General features: G+C 48.7%; 3 protein-coding genes across 4 annotated transcripts; all 3 read left to right on the top strand.

The window, feature by feature from the left end:
• Window positions 1-1,828: 1,828 nt before the first annotated feature.
• Window positions 1,829-11,937, top strand: LOC117587028. Of its 2 annotated transcripts, XM_034277453.1 has the most exons (5): window positions 1,829-2,168; window positions 5,867-6,041; window positions 6,248-6,379; window positions 11,218-11,353; window positions 11,802-11,937. In XM_034277453.1, the coding sequence occupies exons 1-5, from the start codon at window positions 2,043-2,045 to the stop codon at window positions 11,806-11,808; spliced, it is 576 nt and encodes a 191-aa protein (XP_034133344.1). In that variant the 5' UTR covers window positions 1,829-2,042; the 3' UTR covers window positions 11,809-11,937. The 2 variants fall into 2 exon arrangements, with proteins under 2 accessions (XP_034133344.1, XP_034133345.1); XM_034277454.1 differs by lacking the exons at window positions 11,218-11,353; window positions 11,802-11,937 and having other exon boundaries at window positions 6,248-6,438.
• On the top strand, window positions 10,141-16,750 carry LOC117587027 (FK506-binding protein 5-like). The gene is made up of 5 exons (XM_034277452.1): window positions 10,141-10,151; window positions 10,998-11,003; window positions 13,372-15,149; window positions 15,220-15,772; window positions 15,847-16,750. The coding sequence occupies exons 3-5, from the start codon at window positions 13,722-13,724 to the stop codon at window positions 15,915-15,917; spliced, it is 2,052 nt and encodes a 683-aa protein (XP_034133343.1). The 5' UTR covers window positions 10,141-10,151; window positions 10,998-11,003; window positions 13,372-13,721; the 3' UTR covers window positions 15,918-16,750.
• Window positions 16,751-17,035: 285 nt separating this feature from the next.
• On the top strand, window positions 17,036-17,886 carry LOC117587067 (serine protease 1). Its single transcript, XM_034277510.1, has one exon. It carries the CDS (start codon window positions 17,063-17,065, stop codon window positions 17,843-17,845), a length of 783 nt encoding a protein of 260 aa, XP_034133401.1. The 5' UTR covers window positions 17,036-17,062; the 3' UTR covers window positions 17,846-17,886.
• The last annotated feature ends 1,533 nt before the right edge of the window (window positions 17,887-19,419 follow it).

Genomic DNA, 19,419 nt, shown 5'->3' with positions numbered 1-19,419 from the left:
GGAGATGGAGATGCAGATGCACAGAGACCAAGCACAGGCCTGGTCCATGCCACAGCCGCAGCCACAGTCACATGTGTGTCTCCCTCTTCTGCTCTCTTCCTCCTGCTATCTGTCTCACTTGTGGTGCTGCCGCCATATTGGGTGCATAACGGTGCAAAAATCGCGCTGCTCTTTTTTGTTGCCTTGTGTCTAAGTTGGTTCTGTTCTCTTTGGCGTTCTTGCCACGGCCACACGGCCACACGGCCACACGGCCCCAACTCCAGCCCCGATCCCCAGCCCGGGCTCGGCTCTCTGTGTGTGCATTCGCATTGATGGCGACCCAGCGACCGATAGACCGACCGAGACGAGACGACAGCGACAGCGACAGCAGCGAACAAAAAAATGCTGCCAGAGCGGGGCTCCCATCTACTTCTCCTCCAACTTCACCTCCTCCTTTCAGTTTTTTGCGGTTAGCCATCGCAACACTTTGCACATGCTGATCGATTGTGGGGAGATCATCTTCATCTTCAGCTCCATCTCCATCTCCATTTTCATTTCCCATCTCGAACGGCCCTCCTTCTCGCCTGCTGAGTGGGTCAGCAAAGTGAACCGTTTGCCCTGCTCCAGGCTCGAGGCACCAATCCACAAGTAACGCCCACGCACATCACCTTCTTGGCCCCACATGAACAAAATCCGCCTTTTGGGGGCCTAACCCTTTTCGCTGACCAAATGCAAATAGTCATAATAGTAACGTAGGCAGAGGCCAGAGGCCAGAGGCGGAATTAGCATGAGAGTTGTGGCACGGCACTAAAACTGGAGATCAACTAATTCTTGGGCCCAGCTCTCACCATGGTCCAATTTAAATTGAACTCTGGAGGCCATTTCCTCAGCTCTGCCTACTCTCCTGCCGCCTATGATTTTTTATTAAGTTATAAACAAAGCGGGAGATGGGAGATGGATGTTTTATAGACCTTTTTCACAGCACCACATAACGGTAATGCCCCCGAGAGCGCCACATTCTCAGACCTAAGACCCAGAAGACAGACCCAAGACACAAGCAAGAGGGACCCAGGAACGGGACCAGACTCATGCATTGCAATAAAATGAAATTTTATAACAGCAGCCGCAGCAGCAGCAGCAGCAGCAGCAGGCAGCAGCCGCAGCGAGCGACAACAAAAACGTTGCCCAAATTCCAACAAAAAAAGAACGCAAGAAAAGCCAAGACAAGACAGCCAAAGAATGGCAGAGAGAGAGAGAGAGGCAGACAAAGGTCGTCACAGCAAGTGAAAATAGCAAAAGAGACAGAGAGAGAGGGAGAGGGAGAGGAAGAGTAAGACAGAGAAGTGGAAGACCCAAAACGGAATACACTTCCAGTTCCGTGGCTCAGGTGTTAATTTCCCATTTTCGGGGTTTCCGAGAGGCAAGTTCGTCGCCTAAGTTGTTCGTTTTCGGTTTCTCGGTTTTTCGGTTTTTGGGTTTTTCCGTCTGCTGCCGTCTTTCGCTTTAAAGTGGAGCGCGCACCGCTCGAATGCGCCCAACTGAATGCGAATGAGGGGCGTATGGACAGCTAGCCGGCCGGTCCCGGTGCCCCCCTCTCAGTGCCCACACTTTGCCACTGCAAAATAATAAAAACAGAAATTATTATTATTATTATTATTTCGTTCTTTTTTTTTTGGTTCGTAGTCTGTTGGGGTCTGGTTTTTGTGGGGCGCATTTCCTTTTGCTGCCCCCTCAAGAAAGACACACCACAGCAGAAGAGGAGGAGGAGAAAAAACCTCAAACGTTTTTCGTTCCGTTTCTGACCCTAAAAGTTCAAAAGTTTAAGTCAAGTTTTCCCAAAACCAAATCTCCGACTCCTTTCCACAGCAAAACGAAAATCAAGAAAAAAATCAACAAAAAAGAAAGAAGGAAAACCCATATATTAACGACTGCAACGAGGAGTACAACCAGTAAAAACCTCAACAGATCTCAACACAAAAAGAGTCTTCTTTGGCCTGCAACTGCAACAGATACCCGAGTCAGCAGCAGCGCGCTTCTCTGGGAGCGCTTCAAGAAGCGGCACAATGACAGCGACTGCGACTGCGACAGCAGCGTCAGCATCGGCATCAGCAGCAGCATCGGCGAGAAAGCAACCTGCAACAATCGCAATGCTCAATGGAAACGCTTTTACGGTTAAGCGGCTCTTAGCGGTAAGTGAACTCAACTTCCATTCCCATTTTTGCACACCCCCTTTCAGGGCGTTGCCAATTCAAATTGCTCCACAAACAGCAAACGAAATGAAATGAAATAAATGTTTGTCAACTGCCCCGTCGAACCATTGTTAATGGCAGCAGCAGCAACAGCAGCTCTCTACAATCATTTTTTGTTGTTTTTTGGCACAACTCTTCTTTTCTGGTGTGGGCTGCCAGCCGCCAGCCGCCAGCCGCCTGCCGCCTGCTGACTGCTTTGGCACTTCAATCGTGGGCCGCGCGCGATCTTTTCTTTCTGTTTAAAGAGCTGTGAAGTCGGCCATTGGGTCAAATTGTAGCTGATAGATGGATAGGGAGGCAGTCTCGCAGATGATGTTCCTCCATGATGATGCTGATGATGATGATGTACCATCGGTTGGGGGTCTCTACGCTTCACTTCTTCAATCCGAGAGTAATGTGGGCAAATTAATCTAATAAAAGGTGGGAGTTTATTCTCTAGTGCTCTCTCTGTCTGCATTAACTCAGCATGAATGAATTATTTGGTTCATAAATTTCATTGCCCGACACTTAATCATTATTATGGTTAGACGGGTACGTGTACTATTCGTAGAGAGTGTTTCCTCGCTCGCTGTCTCTGGGCTGGGAACTAGCTTACCTATAAATAGGTTCTTCTATTGAATTGGTTGACTCTTTTTATGGATTCATTAGCGGCGCAGCAAAGAAAAAAGAAAACATAAAAGAAAGGAAGTTGCGCAAATTTTATGGAATTTATAATGTTTTAGTGCTCTCGTGAAGCGGCTCTCATTTCTCTCGAAGTTTCTTTTTTATCTTTCCATTACTTTTCCTTATAGTCCAATGAATTTACCATCTTTGCCTCTGTAATCCCAGGCCAGCAAGGGCTCTGGTGCCTTTGGCCAACAAACAATTTATCCATTTCAATGTTCTGTTCTTGGTTCTGGTCAGCCCCAAAGCCCCTCAAGTGCATTCATTATGTGCAGCCATGTTGGAGTCTGCTCTGTCTGGTCAAAGGTCAGCAGACGGTCTGGCGCCCGACGATCATTAAACAAAACAACAACAACAAAAAGTACGAAAGTAATTTGTAAAACACGAAAAATTATTTACCTTTTTTTTGCTGCTGCTGCTGCTGTTGCGGCTGTTCTTGCTGTTCTTTTACGATTCGAAATTACAATGAACGAACGGGCAACATCAACAACAACAACTGCAACTGCAGCGGCAACGGGTCTTCATTAGCACAGAAGACCGACAGCCGCGTATTGTACAAATTCTTGGCCATAAACCCAAAAACAGGAAGAACAGAAAAATAAATATGCCAAGACAGAGAACCAGAGAGAACACTGAGAATCCACAGAGGAGAGAGATGCAGCCGCTTGATGAATGATGTTTTGGCAGCTTTACAGACACAGTCGGACATTTGGCCAAGAGCTGGAAGACGAATGGTCAGGAGGAGGATTACAAATTGCCGGGTGGACATGGTTCGACGGTTATTAGCCAGTCCTCTGCTGTGCAGCATCCATCCTCTCTGCATAAGCATTCCCCTGAGAGCCATTCCAAAAGGTTGTCAAATCTGCGGCCAAAACAATAAGCTGGCAATGAAAGTAACTTGGCTTTTATTTATTGGGTCAATAGACAGACGCAGACACAATCTAATGGGGCACACATTCTCTGCACCATTCTCTGGCCTGCCTCTCTGTCCATTCCACGAGTATCTGTATCTCGTGCTCAAAAGCCGCTTGAAAGCATAATTAAACAATTTCTACTCATTCTTTATTGACATTTTATTGATGCCGCCAGCGAACGGTTCCATTTCATTCGTATTGGCTTTTCGATTCAGGTTCTGTTTCTGTTTCTGTTTCAATGCCGAGCTGTTGAGGTGCGGAGATACTTTTACCCGCTTCGAGTGGCTCCGATTTGTTTTGTATTCTTCTTGCCATTGATCTCATGAGTGATCCATTGAGTGCTTTTTCTTATGGCTCTTTAACAATCGTTGGCACCTTGCCAAGAGTGCTGTAAATCCGTGTGTTATTTTAACAGCAAAATGTACTTGAGAGCTTAGAAAATAAAACTCTTTTGTTTGTGGTTTTACTGCAACAGAAATTGAGTTTCCATCGGGAATAGTTTGGGTTTTATTTTTGTAGTTTTTCATTGGAACTTGTAATATTTTTGCTAGTTTAAAATGATCTTTTTATTCCAAGAATTTCAAATTACACTTAGGAAAGAATCCCCCCCATGCCAATAAGTACTTACTTTTCCACGAATCATGGGATACACATCTTCATTTATCACAATCAGCGATGGGGGGGAAAAGGATTCCTGGGCTGCCAACAAAGTGGACCCTCGCTGCCACATGTAACTGTGGTTTTAATGTCTCAACTTGTACAATTCTACACAGAGAACAGAGGGATAGAGTGGGGCAGAGACGTCTCGGATTGCGTGTCTGTGGAATTGGCATCCAAATTGGAGAATTCTCTTACCAATTAGCGGCTGTGGCAGGGGCTGACCAAATGGAATTCCCCTCCGTGAGCGCAAACTTTATGTAATCATTGCATTTAATGCGTTAACGAAAACTGGAGCGGGGGAGAGCCACCAGCAGAGTACCGTTGCTTAGTATGCAAAAGAATAGAACCCGAAACCGAAACCCAGTTACCCAACTCTGCTGTGTATCTGAGTATCTGTGTATCTCTTTGTATCTCTGTGTGTGTTTCGGTTAGGTAATGCCCCCGAGAGCCCGAACCCAGAGACCATAATTAATGGCGTGTGGCGCTCGTTCGCGATGAGCAGAAAGTACATTGCACTCTCTACTTGCCACAAAATTCAGCTTATTTATTAGCCAACAACAGAGCCAAGAGCAGAGTCTGAGCCAGAGCCAGAGCACACGTTCTAAGCGCAAAAAAAAACCTACACAAAAGATTCAGCTGCTCGAAGCGTAGCTCTACGCCTTTTCTTGGCTAGTAGTGGGTTCCCTTGGTTTTTGTTTCGGTTTCTTGTTTTGTTTCTTTTTTTTTAATTATAGATCCCAAGTACGTATGCCCCCGGGCACTATACTCCCTACTTACCCCCTTGGGGCGTGTGCGCGGTGTTCAGGCAACTGTTAATTTTGTCTTACAACCTGCGTCTCGTATCGCTTAAAGCATCTGCCACATATCTCTGTCTCTCTCTCTGTCTATGCCCGATACACTTACTCGTACACCCCAAGCGGTATTTCATTCATAAAATAGACTTCAGCAAACTGCGCCGATTACTGCCGATTAGAGGCGCTCTTTTTTCATAGTTTTTTGTGGCCTTTTGACGGCTACGAATATTCCGTGCATTCTGGCAATTTGTTGATTTTTTCTTTGGGTTAGAGCATCTCTGAGAAAGAGCGTTTGTGGCCAAGATCCATGTTGTTGGCTAATTTGTTGGCTCATTTGTGTTAAGTTGCGATCTCTTTGTGCATTACCTAATCATAGTTTGTGCCAGCAAATTGAATAGCAAAATTTATGCACTTTAAATTGGGTAATTTTGGGCATAGGAACATAAGCGGGAGATGCAGATTGGTAGATGAGAGATAATAAAAATCATATTAAATATCTACATAATTTCGCACTTCCTGCGAAGGATTTTCTTCCCTTTATTACACATCTTCCACGCAATATTCTTCCCCTTTTTTAAACCGTAAAATCTCTGCTTCCCTTTTGCAGCTTCTCATCATGTTCACAGTGCTGCTGACGAGGAGTGAGGCATTGGAGCTGGGTGACAAGTGCCAGCATGACATGGACTGTACGGATTTCATCAAGGGCTCCAGCTGCTCGGCCCTCGGCTACTGCGAGTGTGCGCCATATTTTGTTCAACTGAATTCCAAGCGCTGTTTGTCATGTAAGTAGGCAATGTCAATCTTTGGTTGGCCCCAAACGGAGCCCAGTGGGAGTGGCATGGGCCAAGGGGGGACAAACATTGGACCCAAAGAATGTTTGTCTGTTTTGTGGGCAAACAATGGGGTGCAACGTTGCATCCAAGAACCGTTAACACAACTCAACAGCGATGCGACTCTCACTCTAACTCTTTCTCTGTCTCTTTTACAGCCCAACTGCTTGGCGGCGACTGCCAACTGAGCGAGCAATGCTCGATGAAGGTGGCCAACAGCAGCTGCCTGGATGGGGCCTGCCGCTGCGTCGAGGGATTCTTGCAGTTCCGCAAGCACACCTGTCTGGGACGTAAGTATCTGGCGACCGTTGGCCAGCAACTCTTGTGGCCCTAAGCACACGGCCAAAGCAAACTCCACACACACACACGATGTGGCAACTTTAACTCTTAATAATATCATTAACTGATCTGTTCGTTTCGCTGTTTGCAATAAACGAACGCAGCTCTGGCCACAGAATCATCTCTCTCTCTCTCTGTCTTTGATTGCTTATCATTTTACCCTCCGCCATCTCTGACTCTCTCTCTCTCTCTCTGTTAGTTGTGGAATGTCACGCACCCTTGTGTGGCAGCAAACATTTCCTGTGTTTGCGCAGAGATTTTCCCTTGCCGCACTTTGCTGCCACTTGACACAGGCAATTAACATGGCCATAACAATGGCACTGGCAATGCAATAACGAACCAACACACACCAGGTACACACTCTAAGCAGACAATCGTGTCACTAATTATACGCATAATTGGTTAATTTTCCAAGAACTGGCTAACAACCTGACTAGAAATCGCCACACAGAGCCGAAGAGAACCAAACAGAACAGAACAGAACAGAACAGAAACTCAAATGTAATATGTAAATGTTTGACTCTAGACTCCAGAGATCTCTTCGATCTTTCTTTCTGTCTCCCTGTGTGTGTGTGTTAAGATGTGTGAAAGATACATTTCGAGCGCTACTTCGAGGCTGCAACTAAGCTGAGTGAATCATAGATGAATCATTTTGGCATTAGATGAATCAGAAATGAAACTAGAAAAGGGGAAACCATAACACTCCACGCTTAGAGAAGAAACCTTACTCTCAGGCAGAAGAACTTTAGACCCAGAACTGCACCGTAAAGAAATATTTCTCATACCTTTCGTAGTTCTGTGATCAGTGATCATTGCAGTCACAGTCGTCCGTGGTTCGGCAGCCCTGCTGTCCAACGATTGTCATCTACTAGCTCGAGGAGCAGAGAATTCCACTTCCTATTGGCGCATTGGCGCCAAGTGGCGTTAATCTGATTAGAATGAATGTCGACTGGCAGCGAGCAACGAGAGGGGAGACTGAGAGAGAGAGAGAGCGAGAGCGAGAGAGAGCGCAAGAGGAACACGTTGAAAGGAGAGCAATGAGGCACGATCATGGACATGCTGCAACTGCAACAGTTCGTGTCATTGCCATTCACCTGTTTTGTTGTAGCTGCTATCCGCTCCTCTCTCCTCTTGACCCTCTGCTGACTTAATTATATATCCATTGAATTCTATATATCCGGCAGGGGGAGGGCGTGCCGCGACATCTGGCCGAGAGTGCGCTTCAAATATTTAATTAAAAACTCATTTTAATGACAAGAGGAGCGTGTGGTCAAAAGGCAGCTGCAGGTGCACACGAGGCTACTGTGTGGCAAGTGGCAGGCAGTGGGGCAGCGCCAACAGGCATTCATTTATGAGATACTTTCACCAACAAAAAAACAGCAGCAGCACAATGGCAACGGAATGAAATGAATGAACCTTTCACCAAAAAGGAAAATCCTTAGCGCTGTGTCTCCTGTGCAGCTTCAGCTCTTTGCTGCTTCTTTGATTTGTATCTGGCATATCTCTCTCTCTCTCTCTCTCTCTCTCTCTCTCTCGCTCTGTCGTTCTCCCATTCTGTCGCTACTTTACATGCCTAATTGCCTCGACTGGCGGCTGCTGGCTTCTGGATGCTGGTTTTAAATGTAATTAAATTGCACTGATTAAGCGCCAGTTGCCATTGGACTCCACAGCAAAAGAAAGTCACAGCAAAGAGTCCAATTAGTTCTCGGTGAGAGAAAGAGACAGCTACAGGCAGGAGCCCAAAAACCTGGAGACCAAAAATGTTTGGCTTGCAGTTGACAAAAAAAAAATGTTGCACACATTTGGCAATGGGCACGGCCTACGACCATTCACTTTATCCCAGCTTCATCTCTTTCCCTCTCTCGCTATCTATACCCCTCTCTCTCTTTCGCTCCCTCTCTCTATCTCCCTCTCTCTCTCTCTCTCTCTCTCTCTGTCTTGTCTTTCTCTTGGGTCAAGTGAAGCAAGTTGTGTGCCAGATTTTGTGAGCTTGTCAGGCTTTCGCTCGCTGTGTCTCTGTCTCTGTCTCCGACGCTACCTCTGCTGCTGCCCCATTCGGTGGCATTCGGTTTATCAAGCTGCCACTTGTTCCAGTTTCCCATGCACCTTAACCCATCGAAGTCGAGGCGCCCCATACCGGGATTGGCCGTTGCTACGTTCCCTGTTTGTCTTTTGTTTTTTTTTTTTTTTGTGGCCTTTTCTAACGAGGCAGCAAGAACAATAAGAACATTTTCCTCCAGCCCAACCAACGATCTTTATGAGCTCTCTCGTATGACAAACTCTAGGTGCTGCCACCCCTTGGGGCACGTTTGAAAGAGAGCTCAGGTTGCGGGGGGGGGGCACAAAAGTATGCCACGTACGAGCAAGTCTTTGCATTCAAACAGATAATGAACAGACAGGCAGGCAGAAGATGCTGCGAGAGCCAGTTGCTGGAAAAAGTGTCAGGCGCAGATCAGGCACAGCTTTTGCCTGGGAAACCATTAGCTGCTCTCATTATATGAGCAAGAAAAGCAAATTGCCAACGCAACTCACTTTCTGCAGAGCTGCCAAAACTCAGCAGCGGAAAATTACTTTCCCTTGCGACACCTAGAGAGACAAGAAAAAAGCAATGAATTCCATTTCATTTCGCATGACCCACAAAAGCGTTAGTCAAAAGCCTCAAACTGTGTTAATTTGCGGCCAAGAAGCTGAAACAGAAAATGGCCAGAATGAATGCTGGTGGTTTTGGCCATTTGAAACTAAATTGCGCCAAATGCCAAATGCCAAATGCCAAATTGCAATGCAAATTATGTGGAACAGTGGCAATTCCTCAGCTGGTGGCAGCACTTTTGGCCACTTCCGCAAACAATAAGAAAACAACTCATAATGGCAGGAAAACCTCAGAGCCCATAGCATTTGCATGCCTCATGCAAATTGCCACAATTAATTACGTGTAGCATAAAGTTATGAGCAAAAAACACAAAGAAGAATCCGCTGCGGCACTTGGAGATATTTTACGATATTTGTTGCGCGCTAATGAAAGTTGCCCGGCAGCAAAGAGACTTATTAAAGCCACAGGAATGCAACGCAGATGCACAGACACAAGTGTATCTGTAGCTGGCAGCTGTATCTGTATCTGTATCTGTATCTGTATCTGTGCGTGCTGGCAGTTGACACAGATTTTGCAATTCCGGCCACCGGCAGCGACAGATCAAGCCACATGGCAGCTTCAATAATAATTTATGCTGATTTTGATGCGAATTATGGTTTATGATGCCTGCAGAGAAGCAATTTTCACACGCGTTTGCAGCAGCGAGTGCGCCCCACAGTGTACTCGAAGTGGGTTAGGCTTACAGGCTGCCAGTCGTGCAGCAATTCGCATGCAACCTGTCACAGCAGCAACAGCAGTGGCCCCAGAGGGTGCCCCCTGAGTAGGGGGAGTGGCAGATCGATCATCGTTTTTGCTCAACGCAAATCCCAGGGTCTCCTGCGGCTGCGGCTGCTGCTCCTTCTTTTGTGTTATATAAAAGTGAAAGATGAAGCCAAACATTTTGCTCCCACTATGGTCATAGAGAGAGAGAGAGAGAGAGACAAAGAGAGAGATCTTCCTGGTTGCTGCCATATTGGTGTCAAAGCTGCAGCGAGAGACACGTTTGAGCTACTCGCATTTGGAATGGCAAAAAGTTGGAGTCGCCACAGAGTCAGAGTCAGCATCAGAGCTGGAGTCAGAGTCAGCGTCAGAGTCAAAGTCAGTGCCAGTGTCAGTGTCAGTGGCATTGCATTCGTTAAGTATACGCCACGTTTGCCGCTTGCCGTTTGCCTTTTATGTGCTTTGACTTTGGCTTTGGCTTTGACTTTAGCTGCAACCGGTTCCCCCCAGTGGCCAATGCCAAATGCCAAAATCAAACGCCGGCAAAAGGCCTTTGGTGAAATGCCGACAGAAAACGTTTGACTTGAGTTTGGATTTTGGAAATGAAATTCCCCGAGAGGGTTCGATCGAAAGGGCACACACAGATTTATGATCTGCAAAGCAAACTCCTGCTGGAAACTCTGAGCAGACACAGCCCTAAGGGCGAACTGCAGGTGGCTGCTGGTAACTGGCATGTCGCCAGGTTGCTGGTTGCTCAGTTGTTGCACAGTTTGCCTGCAACACCAAACACGAAACAAGTGAAAACAAGTTGAGGCAGCAACTGTGGCTCTTTGGCTCTCGACTCTGCAGCTAGTCCAGAAAGTGGGTCAGAGTCAGAGAGCTCTGAGATTCCAGTGGCTGTTCGCGGGGGGGAAACACACTCGGGCAGACACGCAGGTGGCAGGCAGGCAAGCAGGCAGGCAGGCAGGCAGGCAGGCAGGCAGGCGAGTGGAATGCTGATGAGGAACGGTAATGGGAATGGGCGACGTCACTGGCGGTTCGTTCCTCTCTTTTTTGTGACCAAGGGAGAGGGGGGCGGCAGAGTGGGAGCCGCTGCATGCGTTGAGCTTGATGCAGTTGCAGTTGACTTTATTGACGGTTATTAGGCCTGTCGAAGGCGGCCTAATGCCTGTGGGCCTCGTACTCGTTGCAGCACTTGGGGGCAACTGCAACTGCCGCTGCTCTTGGGGTGTTGCTGTACATGATGATGACGATGATGAGTTTTTAATATGCATTTGGTGCTTGCCGGAGAGTTCGGTTTACGGTTAACTTAATAACACATCCATAAAGCATCGAGAATTAGATCTGCAAGCGCTGCAAGAAATGCAAAAAAAAATACACAAAAAATTCTCATGAGAATCTTTTTTCTTTTTTCTTTTTTTGTTCTTTTCCTCGTTGCAGCTGCCCATCCCGGTGCCGTTTGCTACAGCCATGCCCACTGTCAAATGTTTGATACACGAACCCACTGCGATTTTCTGATTCCGAATCTCTTTGGACGCTGCCAGTGCACGGCACCCACAAAGATGATTGCCGGACAGTGCCAGGCACCAGCCACGGATGAGCAGCCCAGCGAGAAGGTAGAGAAGCTGACAACAACAACCAGTACCACGACACCAGAGCCTACAACGAGGAGATCAACCACCACAACGACAACAACAACTCCTGCACCCACCACAAGGGCAACAACAACCACAACGACAACGACAACTGCCGCGCCCATACAGCTGGAGGATGAGCTGCCGGCGAGCGTGGAGGAGCAAACCCTCGAGGAAGACGATGGTGAGGCTGTCAAGCTGCGGCCAGAGATCTCCGAGCTGGACAATGGCGAGAAACTGGAGGCCATAGACATGGCGCACGAGGAGACGGAACTCACACAGCAGCAGGAGCAGCAGGAGCAGCAGGATGCGGAAAAGGAAGCAGCAGAAACAGCAGCAGCGGCAGCAGAAGCAACCCATGAAGATGCTGCCACCACTGGCAGCCAACAGCTGCTGACACCCGCCGATGTGCCCACCGAGAATGCTGTGGGTGTCGAACAGGAGACAGAGGGCGGCCCCACTGAGGATTATCCCTACAAGATCGATGAGGAGTACACAGAGGAGCACGAGACGAGGCCAGAGCTGGTGGTGGTAGAGCAGCCCGAACATCAGTACGAGGCAGAGCATGTCGATGGGGAGGACGCTGTGGAGGAGGCCTCGGGCGCTGAGGAGATTGCCTCATTGCCCGTCGACGATACCATGAAATTCGATTATGAAACGCCCGTCGAGGAGGCGGAGATGGAGGCTGACAAAGAGGAGGAGCCGCAGACAGCAGACCATCAGCATCATCATAATGATAATGATAATGCTGATGAGGTGTTGGTGCCCATTGAGGCCGAGAGCGAGACTGATGCAGAGGCCACGACTCAGAGCCAAGCGCTGCTGCAGGATGAAGACGATCAGGAGCCGGCACAAACGGTGGCTGACGAGGATTTGATACCCGTGAATGGAGGTGGAGGTGGAGGAGCTGCAGAAATTGAAAGTGTGACGAAGGTGACAGAAGTGGAGCTGCCCGAAGAGGAGGAGGAGGAGGATCAAGCTTCGGGGGATCATGAGATGGCAACGCCAGACATCGCGGCAGTGGCTAATGATGAAGTTCCAGCCAAGGAGGAGGCGCAGCAGGTGGAGCAAACAGAAGCGCTGAAGATCGAAGAGCCGGCAAAGGTGCAGCCAGAGAGTGAAAGCCAAAAGGAAGTGACTGAGGAGGAGCCTAAAGAGGAAGTGGAGCAGCCAGAGACACAAACCGAAGCCGCAGAAGTGGTGGCAACCACAGAAGCTGCCCCACAAGTGGAAGCTGAAACAGAGCAGCAACAGCAGCAACCCGAGGCTGAGGCCACAGAGGAGAAGGAGCCAGAACCAGAGACGGAACCAGCGACGGAGCCAGAAATCGATCAGGCAGAACAAAGCGCCGACATCAAGCCGACAAGTGGCGAAGATGATTTAAATGTAGGCAATCAATTAAATCAAGATCAAGAGCAAGAGACACAGCCCCAAGCAGCGGAAGAGATTGCCAGCGAAGCAGAGAAGGAGCAGCAGCAGCAGCAGGAGGAGGTGGAGGAGAGTGTGGCAGAGGCAGACCAAGAGGCAGTCCAAGAGCCAGTGGAGGAGATCCAACAAGATGCAGATGAAGCCACAACAGAGCCACAAGAAATCAAAGTGAAACCAGTTGAAGAGGAGGAGCAGCAGCAGCAGCAACCAGAGCACGAGGAAGAAGACACACAGCTGGAAGACACAGAGTCAGAGTCAGAGACAGAGGGAGAGGGAGAGACAGAGACAGAGACAGCGACGGTGGCAATCACCGAAGCAGAGCACGAACAATTGACATACCCAACAAATGATGATGAATTGGCGCCAGTTGAGCAGCGGCCAGAGGAGGAGCAAGAGCAAGTGGCAGAGCAACAGACCACAGAGGCGGCACTCCAAGAACCAGAAATTTCCAGCACAGAGCAGCAGCCAGAACAGCAGCAGGAGGCGCTAGAGGAGCAGCAGCAAGAGGCAGAGCCAGAGGCAGAGCTCACCCTGGTGGAAAATGCAAATGCAATTAAAACGCCTGAAGTGTCGGAAGCAATTGCTGAGCCACAGGCAGAGCTGAGCCCAGAGGAGCTGCAAACCGAAACAGTCACCGAACAGAACAGTGAGGCAGTGTTGCCCCAGGCCATTGCTAATGATGAAGTGTCGCAGGTGGATGCAGATGCAGATGCAGATGCAGATGTGGATCCGCAGCCAGAGCAGCTGCCAATTAAGACACCCGAAGATATTGAGCCGGAAGCGAGCGAAGCTCTGACAGAGATCACTCCATCATTGAGCGAAGTGGAAAGCGAACTGCAAGACGAAACTGTCACAGAGCGCAGTGAAAGTGCCGAGGAGCCGATGGAGAGCCATAAAGATGAAACGGAAACCATTAAAACTGAGAATGATAACATCATTCAAGGTGCCGAGCCGAATGCGGAGCAGGAAGCCAAGCCAGAGGGGGAACCAGAGCAGCAGGAGGAGGAGCTGAGCAAGCCAGAGCTGGACTACACCAGCATCGAGCACCTGCAAGAGCTGCCCAAAGAGCAGCAGGAGGAGGATGAAGACAAGCCCGTTGCCACTGCAGAGGAGGATTACAATCAAGCTGAGACGGAGACCGAAACCACACCCGCACAGCTAGCATCCAACGATGATGACAATGAAGATGAGGAAGAAGCCACCGTCGAGTCCACTGTGGCGCCACAGATCAGTGCCATTGTCAGCGAGGAGCAGGACCCGGAGCAGTTCCATGAAAGCGAGAGCATTGCCGACATTCTCAGCGACCTGATGCTGGAGGGAGACAGCACCGTGCCGCCCGTGCCCTTCGGCCAGCAGCCTGCCCAAACCGTGCCCATGGTGGAGGCCAACGAGGACAACGAGGAGGAGACAGCTGTATCCGATCTTCTGGCAGAGGCTGACGAAACACACGACGAGGAGCACGTGGAGCAGGTGCAAGCGCCAGCAGAGTCAGAGCAGGAGCAGATTCCAGCCATTCCAGATCTCTTTGCGGAGGCGGCAAACGATGAAGAGGAGCAGGAGGAGCAGACAGACCAGACGACGGCCGTTCCCACAGCAGAGGAAGCTGAAGAATCCACCACGGATGCCAAGGATGAGGAGAAACTAATCACCTTCTACCCAGAGGAACAACAGGAAACCGAATCGATACCAGAGGAAGCCACCACACTAAAGGAACCCCTCGAGCAGCAGCAGGAGCAGGAGGCCACCCTATCCCCCGAGGAACTGCCCTTCGATCTCAGCGATCACTCTCAGCCCATTCGCATCAACGAACTCGAGTCGGACAACCTCATAGTGGAGTCCACCACCAGCTTCGATGGCATCCATGAGCTGGACAGCAACCACATCGAGGAGCAGCCTGCCGCACATGCCAGCGCCCATGAGGAGGCCACACCCAATCCCGCCGACATTGTGGAGATCACCACGCAGACCATGTTGGGTCTGGCCAGCCGTGTGACGCTCATGGAACCCGCTGCACCAGTGGCCACCACGCTGATGCCGCTGATGACCCCGGATGAGCCCACGCCGGAGCCAGTGGTGCCGTCCTTCGCCTCTTCGCAGTTCAATCTTGCCTCGGAGCTGCGCAAGCGCGTGGATCTCGGCCTGGAGGCCATCTCCCTGGGCCTGGCCTGCAGCAGCGATCGCCAGTGCCAGCTGTCGGATCCCCATACGGTGTGCAATGCACGCGGAGTCTGCGACTGTGCAGGCAGCAGCGAGCAAGCTGAGGGTCAGTGCAGTGCACAGAGCACAGGCTGCAGTCCGGGCACCTTTCAGGTAAGTGCAAAAGGCAGCAAGAACCCAAGAGATCGGAAGAAGTTAACCTTTTCTCTCCCCTCTTTTGCAGTGCCGCTCCAGTGGCGTTTGCATCTCATGGTTCTTTGTGTGCGATGGACGCGCTGACTGCAACGATGACTCCGATGAGGAGTGCACCCACAATGCGCGACTGAACCAGACCTGTCCCACGGAATCGTTCCGCTGCCAGCGCAGCGGTCGCTGCATCTCCCGCGCTGCCCTCTGCGACGGACGGAAGCAGTGTCCCCATGGCGAGGATGAGCTGGGCTGCGATGGCAGCTTCAAGGGCGGCAACGCCTGTCCCGAGCACACGTTCCGCTGCAAGAGCGGCGAGTGCCTGCCGGAGTACGAGTACTGCAATGCCATTGTGTCCTGCAAGGATGGCAGCGACGAGCCGCCGCATCTGTGCGGCTCACGCTCCGTGCCCAGTCTCTTTATGCGACTCTTCGATGCGGGTGGCCTGCTGGGCGGTGGACGACGCGACTCCGCCGATGCCTACTGTCCGCATCGTTGCAGCAACGGACTGTGCCGCTCCACGGCCATTGTGTGCTCCGGACGCGACGGATGCGGAGATGGCACTGACGAGCAGACCTGTGCCGTGTGTCGTAAGTGGAACTAGAGGATTGTCTGCAGGAATATGCGAACTCTAATGCTGATCTTTTGCTCTTTTCTTCTGTAGGTTGTCCCGCCCCAACTGCGGCCAGCCTGCCCGGCTATCTTGCCCGGCAACGCCCCATGCCGCTGTGGTAGAAAGGAGAGAGAGGAATATATAGGGATCCGAAACCAATTATTCAACACCGACTGCAACGTTTTGCCACACTATTACTCAAGCTTTCCAACACTAACTGTCGCTTTATCGAACTCTATTCCCCCCCCCCCCCCTGCATATTCGAGACACATTTTTGACTAGCATTTAAGGTTGATATTTTAACGAAAAATTATTTATTTATTTATTTATGATTTTAGCTGCGCCCCTTGCCACGCCCAATTGACCCCTTGCTATCAAAGGGGCTGACCCTTTGAGCCAGTGATGTTTGTCAATTGAGCTAATGGACGCAACCCTAAAAAAAAGACACATCCACACACACACACACACACACACACATCCCACTTCGATTATTTATTCTACTCATCCCTGTGCCCCAACCATTAAACTATTTATTTATCCTTCATGCCCACAACCCCCAAAAGAGCAACAACACTACACGAAACACGATACCACACAAACAATCTTCATTTAGTTTAGTTTTATGCAAATTTTCTAATCTAATTTATTTAAATTATTGGCCCGGCAAAACCCACAAAACGGAAACGAAAAGCGAAAATTGATGCATTTTTATTGATTAATTATTTGTAAATAAGTAAACGAGATCGTTCGATGATAAAGATCAGTTTTTAACTATTATTCATTCCCCCTATAACTTATTCCATGTATTTGTATGTATTGTATGTATTTAGGGTACACACACACACACAGACGCAGCTTCAAAGTTTTCTCAAAGTCACAGCCAAGTTATCAGAATAAACATCAAATCCATTGCAGCAGGGCGAAAAATGCATCAACAAAAGAAATGACAATAAAAAGAAAATAAAATATATTTAAAACATACAAAAAACTGCTTAAAAATATTATTAAAGTGGGTTTGTTCAAATATTCCATGATGATATCATGTGCTGGGATAGTCCAGCGCCAGAGCACTGCCCGGAATATACTGTCATCGCCGTCGATGGCCCCTACATATTGTGGAATAATCTAGGCATAGATAGTCTTTGATTTAGTACTGCACTCGCCCAGCAGTTATCTTGGCCAAGTTCTTAATCTCGATCGTATTTACGAGCCTCCCGCGTATAAAAGGCAACGCGGAAGAGTGCTAAGAACAAGTTGTATCTGCAACATGAAGGTATTCATTACAATTCTGGCTTTGGCTGTGGCCTCTGCCTCGGCCTACGAGAGCGTGGTTCATCCCAAGGATCTGCCCAAGGTGGCCAAGATCGAGGGACGCATCACCAATGGCTATGCGGCCCCTGAGGGCAAGGCACCCTACACCGTTGGCCTGGGCTTCAGCGGCGGCTGGTGGTGCGGTGGCTCCATCATTGCCCACGACTGGGTCCTCACCGCCGAGCACTGCATCGGAAACGCCGACTCCGTGACCGTTTACTTCGGTGCCACGTGGCGCACCAATGCCCAGTACACCCACTGGGTTGGCAGGAACAACTTCATCTCGCACTCGAACGCTGACATCGCCCTGATCCGCATTCCCCATGTGGACTTCTGGCACATGGTCAACAAGGTGGAGCTGCCCAGCTACAACGATCGCTACAACGACTACAACGAGTGGTGGGCCGTCGCCTGCGGCTGGGGCGGCACCTATGACGGCAGCCCACTGCCCGACTGGCTGCAGTGCGCCGATCTCCAGATCATCCACAACTCCGAGTGCGCCAGCTACTACGGCACCGGCACCGTCGGCGACAACATCATCTGCGTCCGTGTCGTTGATGGCAAGGGCACATGCGGCGGCGACTCTGGCGGCCCATTGGTCTCCCACGACGGCAACAAGCTGGTCGGTGTCACCAACTGGGTGTCCGGTGCCGGCTGCCAGGCTGGTCATCCCGCTGGCTTCCAGCGCGTCACCTACCACCTGGACTGGATCCGTGACCACACTGGAATTTCTTACTAAACTTTGATAAAGTTTTGAAATAAATTGAAGTTGAACAGCAAGTTATTTGGTTGTGAAAGCTATGAAACTTTAGGAGCGTGTGGGATGAGGTGATGGCTGGGTTTTGGTTGCTAAAGAAGAACTTCTAAGGGGAACTATGACTAATTCCAAGATCTTTATAGATACGAAAAGAGGCTAAACCAATAGTGATAAATGCGTGTCGGATCGCTCGAGTGCTTTTGCGATTACTAATCATGACTTCCGATCGGAACCGAGAGCGGAGGTTCTTCAATTGAGATTTTTGTCTGGTAAAGCGAGTGCTCTACAAAGAGAGATTAAGATAGTACAAAGTAGAATCTGCTCCTGATAAACTCACTTTATTGATTACAATTTACGACTCCGCTGTCCGCCAATCTCCATTCATAAATATTTTCACCACAACAGGATGTGCAGTGCATCGCCTGCCAAGCAAAGCCTTTTACAATAAGTTGATATGTGCCTAGTCACACGATCATTGAGTATTCAGCTTCGATTCAGATTTATGTACTTGTTTATTGGTTTTCTTTTGGGTGCCTTTCAGCAGTTGAATTTATGCCCAGAGATTGCATGTAAAGTGGCGCTGAGTTTGCTTTTTTCTTAATACGAAAATTCATTTGTTTTGAATAAATTTGAAAATTGTAATCAATTTATGGGCTTGCAATCTGTTTATGTTTAAAGGTTAAGTGGAATGTACCTAATACTGGTTAAATTACTGGGATATACTGGTATATATAAATAAATACAAGAACAAATAAATCAAATATAAATATAAATAAAGCATTGACTGCACTGGTAACTAAGCGTGACGTCAAGTCTAAATGAAATCTACAACAAAATTTACCAGCCCTCAAGCTTGTTGCCATGAAACTACCAAAGCTGAGAGCTATAGAACTAACAAGGTTGGTTGCCATGGAAATAGTGGAACTAATACCCAAATAATCGAATTTGTTTGGGGGGACAATTTGTATAAACCGAATTGAGCCAAACAAATAGTTAAATAATTTAAAATTATAAACAAAACAGTCGCTGCAGCAGGTAACTGCAGCGGGTTGAATTTCCGTTGCTGGTGCCCCGCTTAAACGGTTCCTTAATCCACAATCATGTGAGTTAAGTTAGCAGTCCCTCCCAATACAATTGATGATCGATAGAAGATGTACAATATTTAAATACTCATTAAAATTATTACATCGAATTATGTCCATCGCTGGCGGTGTTTATTGTTGTTTCTTATCTTCGAACTAATCGCAAACCCAATACTAAAGGCAAATAAATATTAAACAATTTATTAATGTAATGCGGAATAATTATTCGCTTTACGGTGCTGCTGCGTCTTTGATGCCTTATGCAAGTTCCTTCTGTGTCTCTATCTCGCTCTCTCTCACTCACTCTTTCTTTGCCAGCCTCATTGTTTTGTTTGTGTGCTTTGCGCTTACCGTGTTATTTTTTCAAGTTTCATAGAGCATAACAACTTCAACAGTTGTTTGGACCACCGTCGGTAAGGTAACAAATTTAAGTGAGAATTTGCGTAGCATCTATTAACATTTTAAGATGCAACT

The sequence above is a fragment of the Drosophila guanche genome, unplaced genomic scaffold (genome assembly GCF_900245975.1).
Source record: "Drosophila guanche unplaced genomic scaffold, DGUA_6, whole genome shotgun sequence".
NCBI classification, from domain to species: domain Eukaryota; kingdom Metazoa; phylum Arthropoda; class Insecta; order Diptera; family Drosophilidae; genus Drosophila; species Drosophila guanche.
This window is presented reverse-complemented; position numbering and strand designations above follow the sequence as displayed.

What these genes read in the sequence shown, in the direction of transcription:
- LOC117587067 (XM_034277510.1), top strand. Translation starts at nt 17,063, where the DNA reads ATGAAGGTATTCATTACAATTCTGGCTTTGGCTGTGGCCTCTGCCTCG.
- LOC117587027 (XM_034277452.1), top strand. Translation starts at nt 13,722, where the DNA reads ATGGAGAGCCATAAAGATGAAACGGAAACCATTAAAACTGAGAATGAT. An exon ending in GCAGTCCGGGCACCTTTCAG is followed by an intron (nt 15,150 to 15,219) that starts GTAAGTGCAAAA and finishes CCTCTTTTGCAG; the next exon opens with TGCCGCTCCAGTGGCGTTTG. An exon ending in GCAGACCTGTGCCGTGTGTC is followed by an intron (nt 15,773 to 15,846) that starts GTAAGTGGAACT and finishes TTTCTTCTGTAG; the next exon opens with GTTGTCCCGCCCCAACTGCG.
- LOC117587028 (XM_034277453.1), top strand. Translation starts at nt 2,043, where the DNA reads ATGACAGCGACTGCGACTGCGACAGCAGCGTCAGCATCGGCATCAGCA. An exon ending in CGGTTAAGCGGCTCTTAGCG is followed by an intron (nt 2,169 to 5,866) that starts GTAAGTGAACTC and finishes TCCCTTTTGCAG; the next exon opens with CTTCTCATCATGTTCACAGT. An exon ending in TTCCAAGCGCTGTTTGTCAT is followed by an intron (nt 6,042 to 6,247) that starts GTAAGTAGGCAA and finishes TCTCTTTTACAG; the next exon opens with CCCAACTGCTTGGCGGCGAC.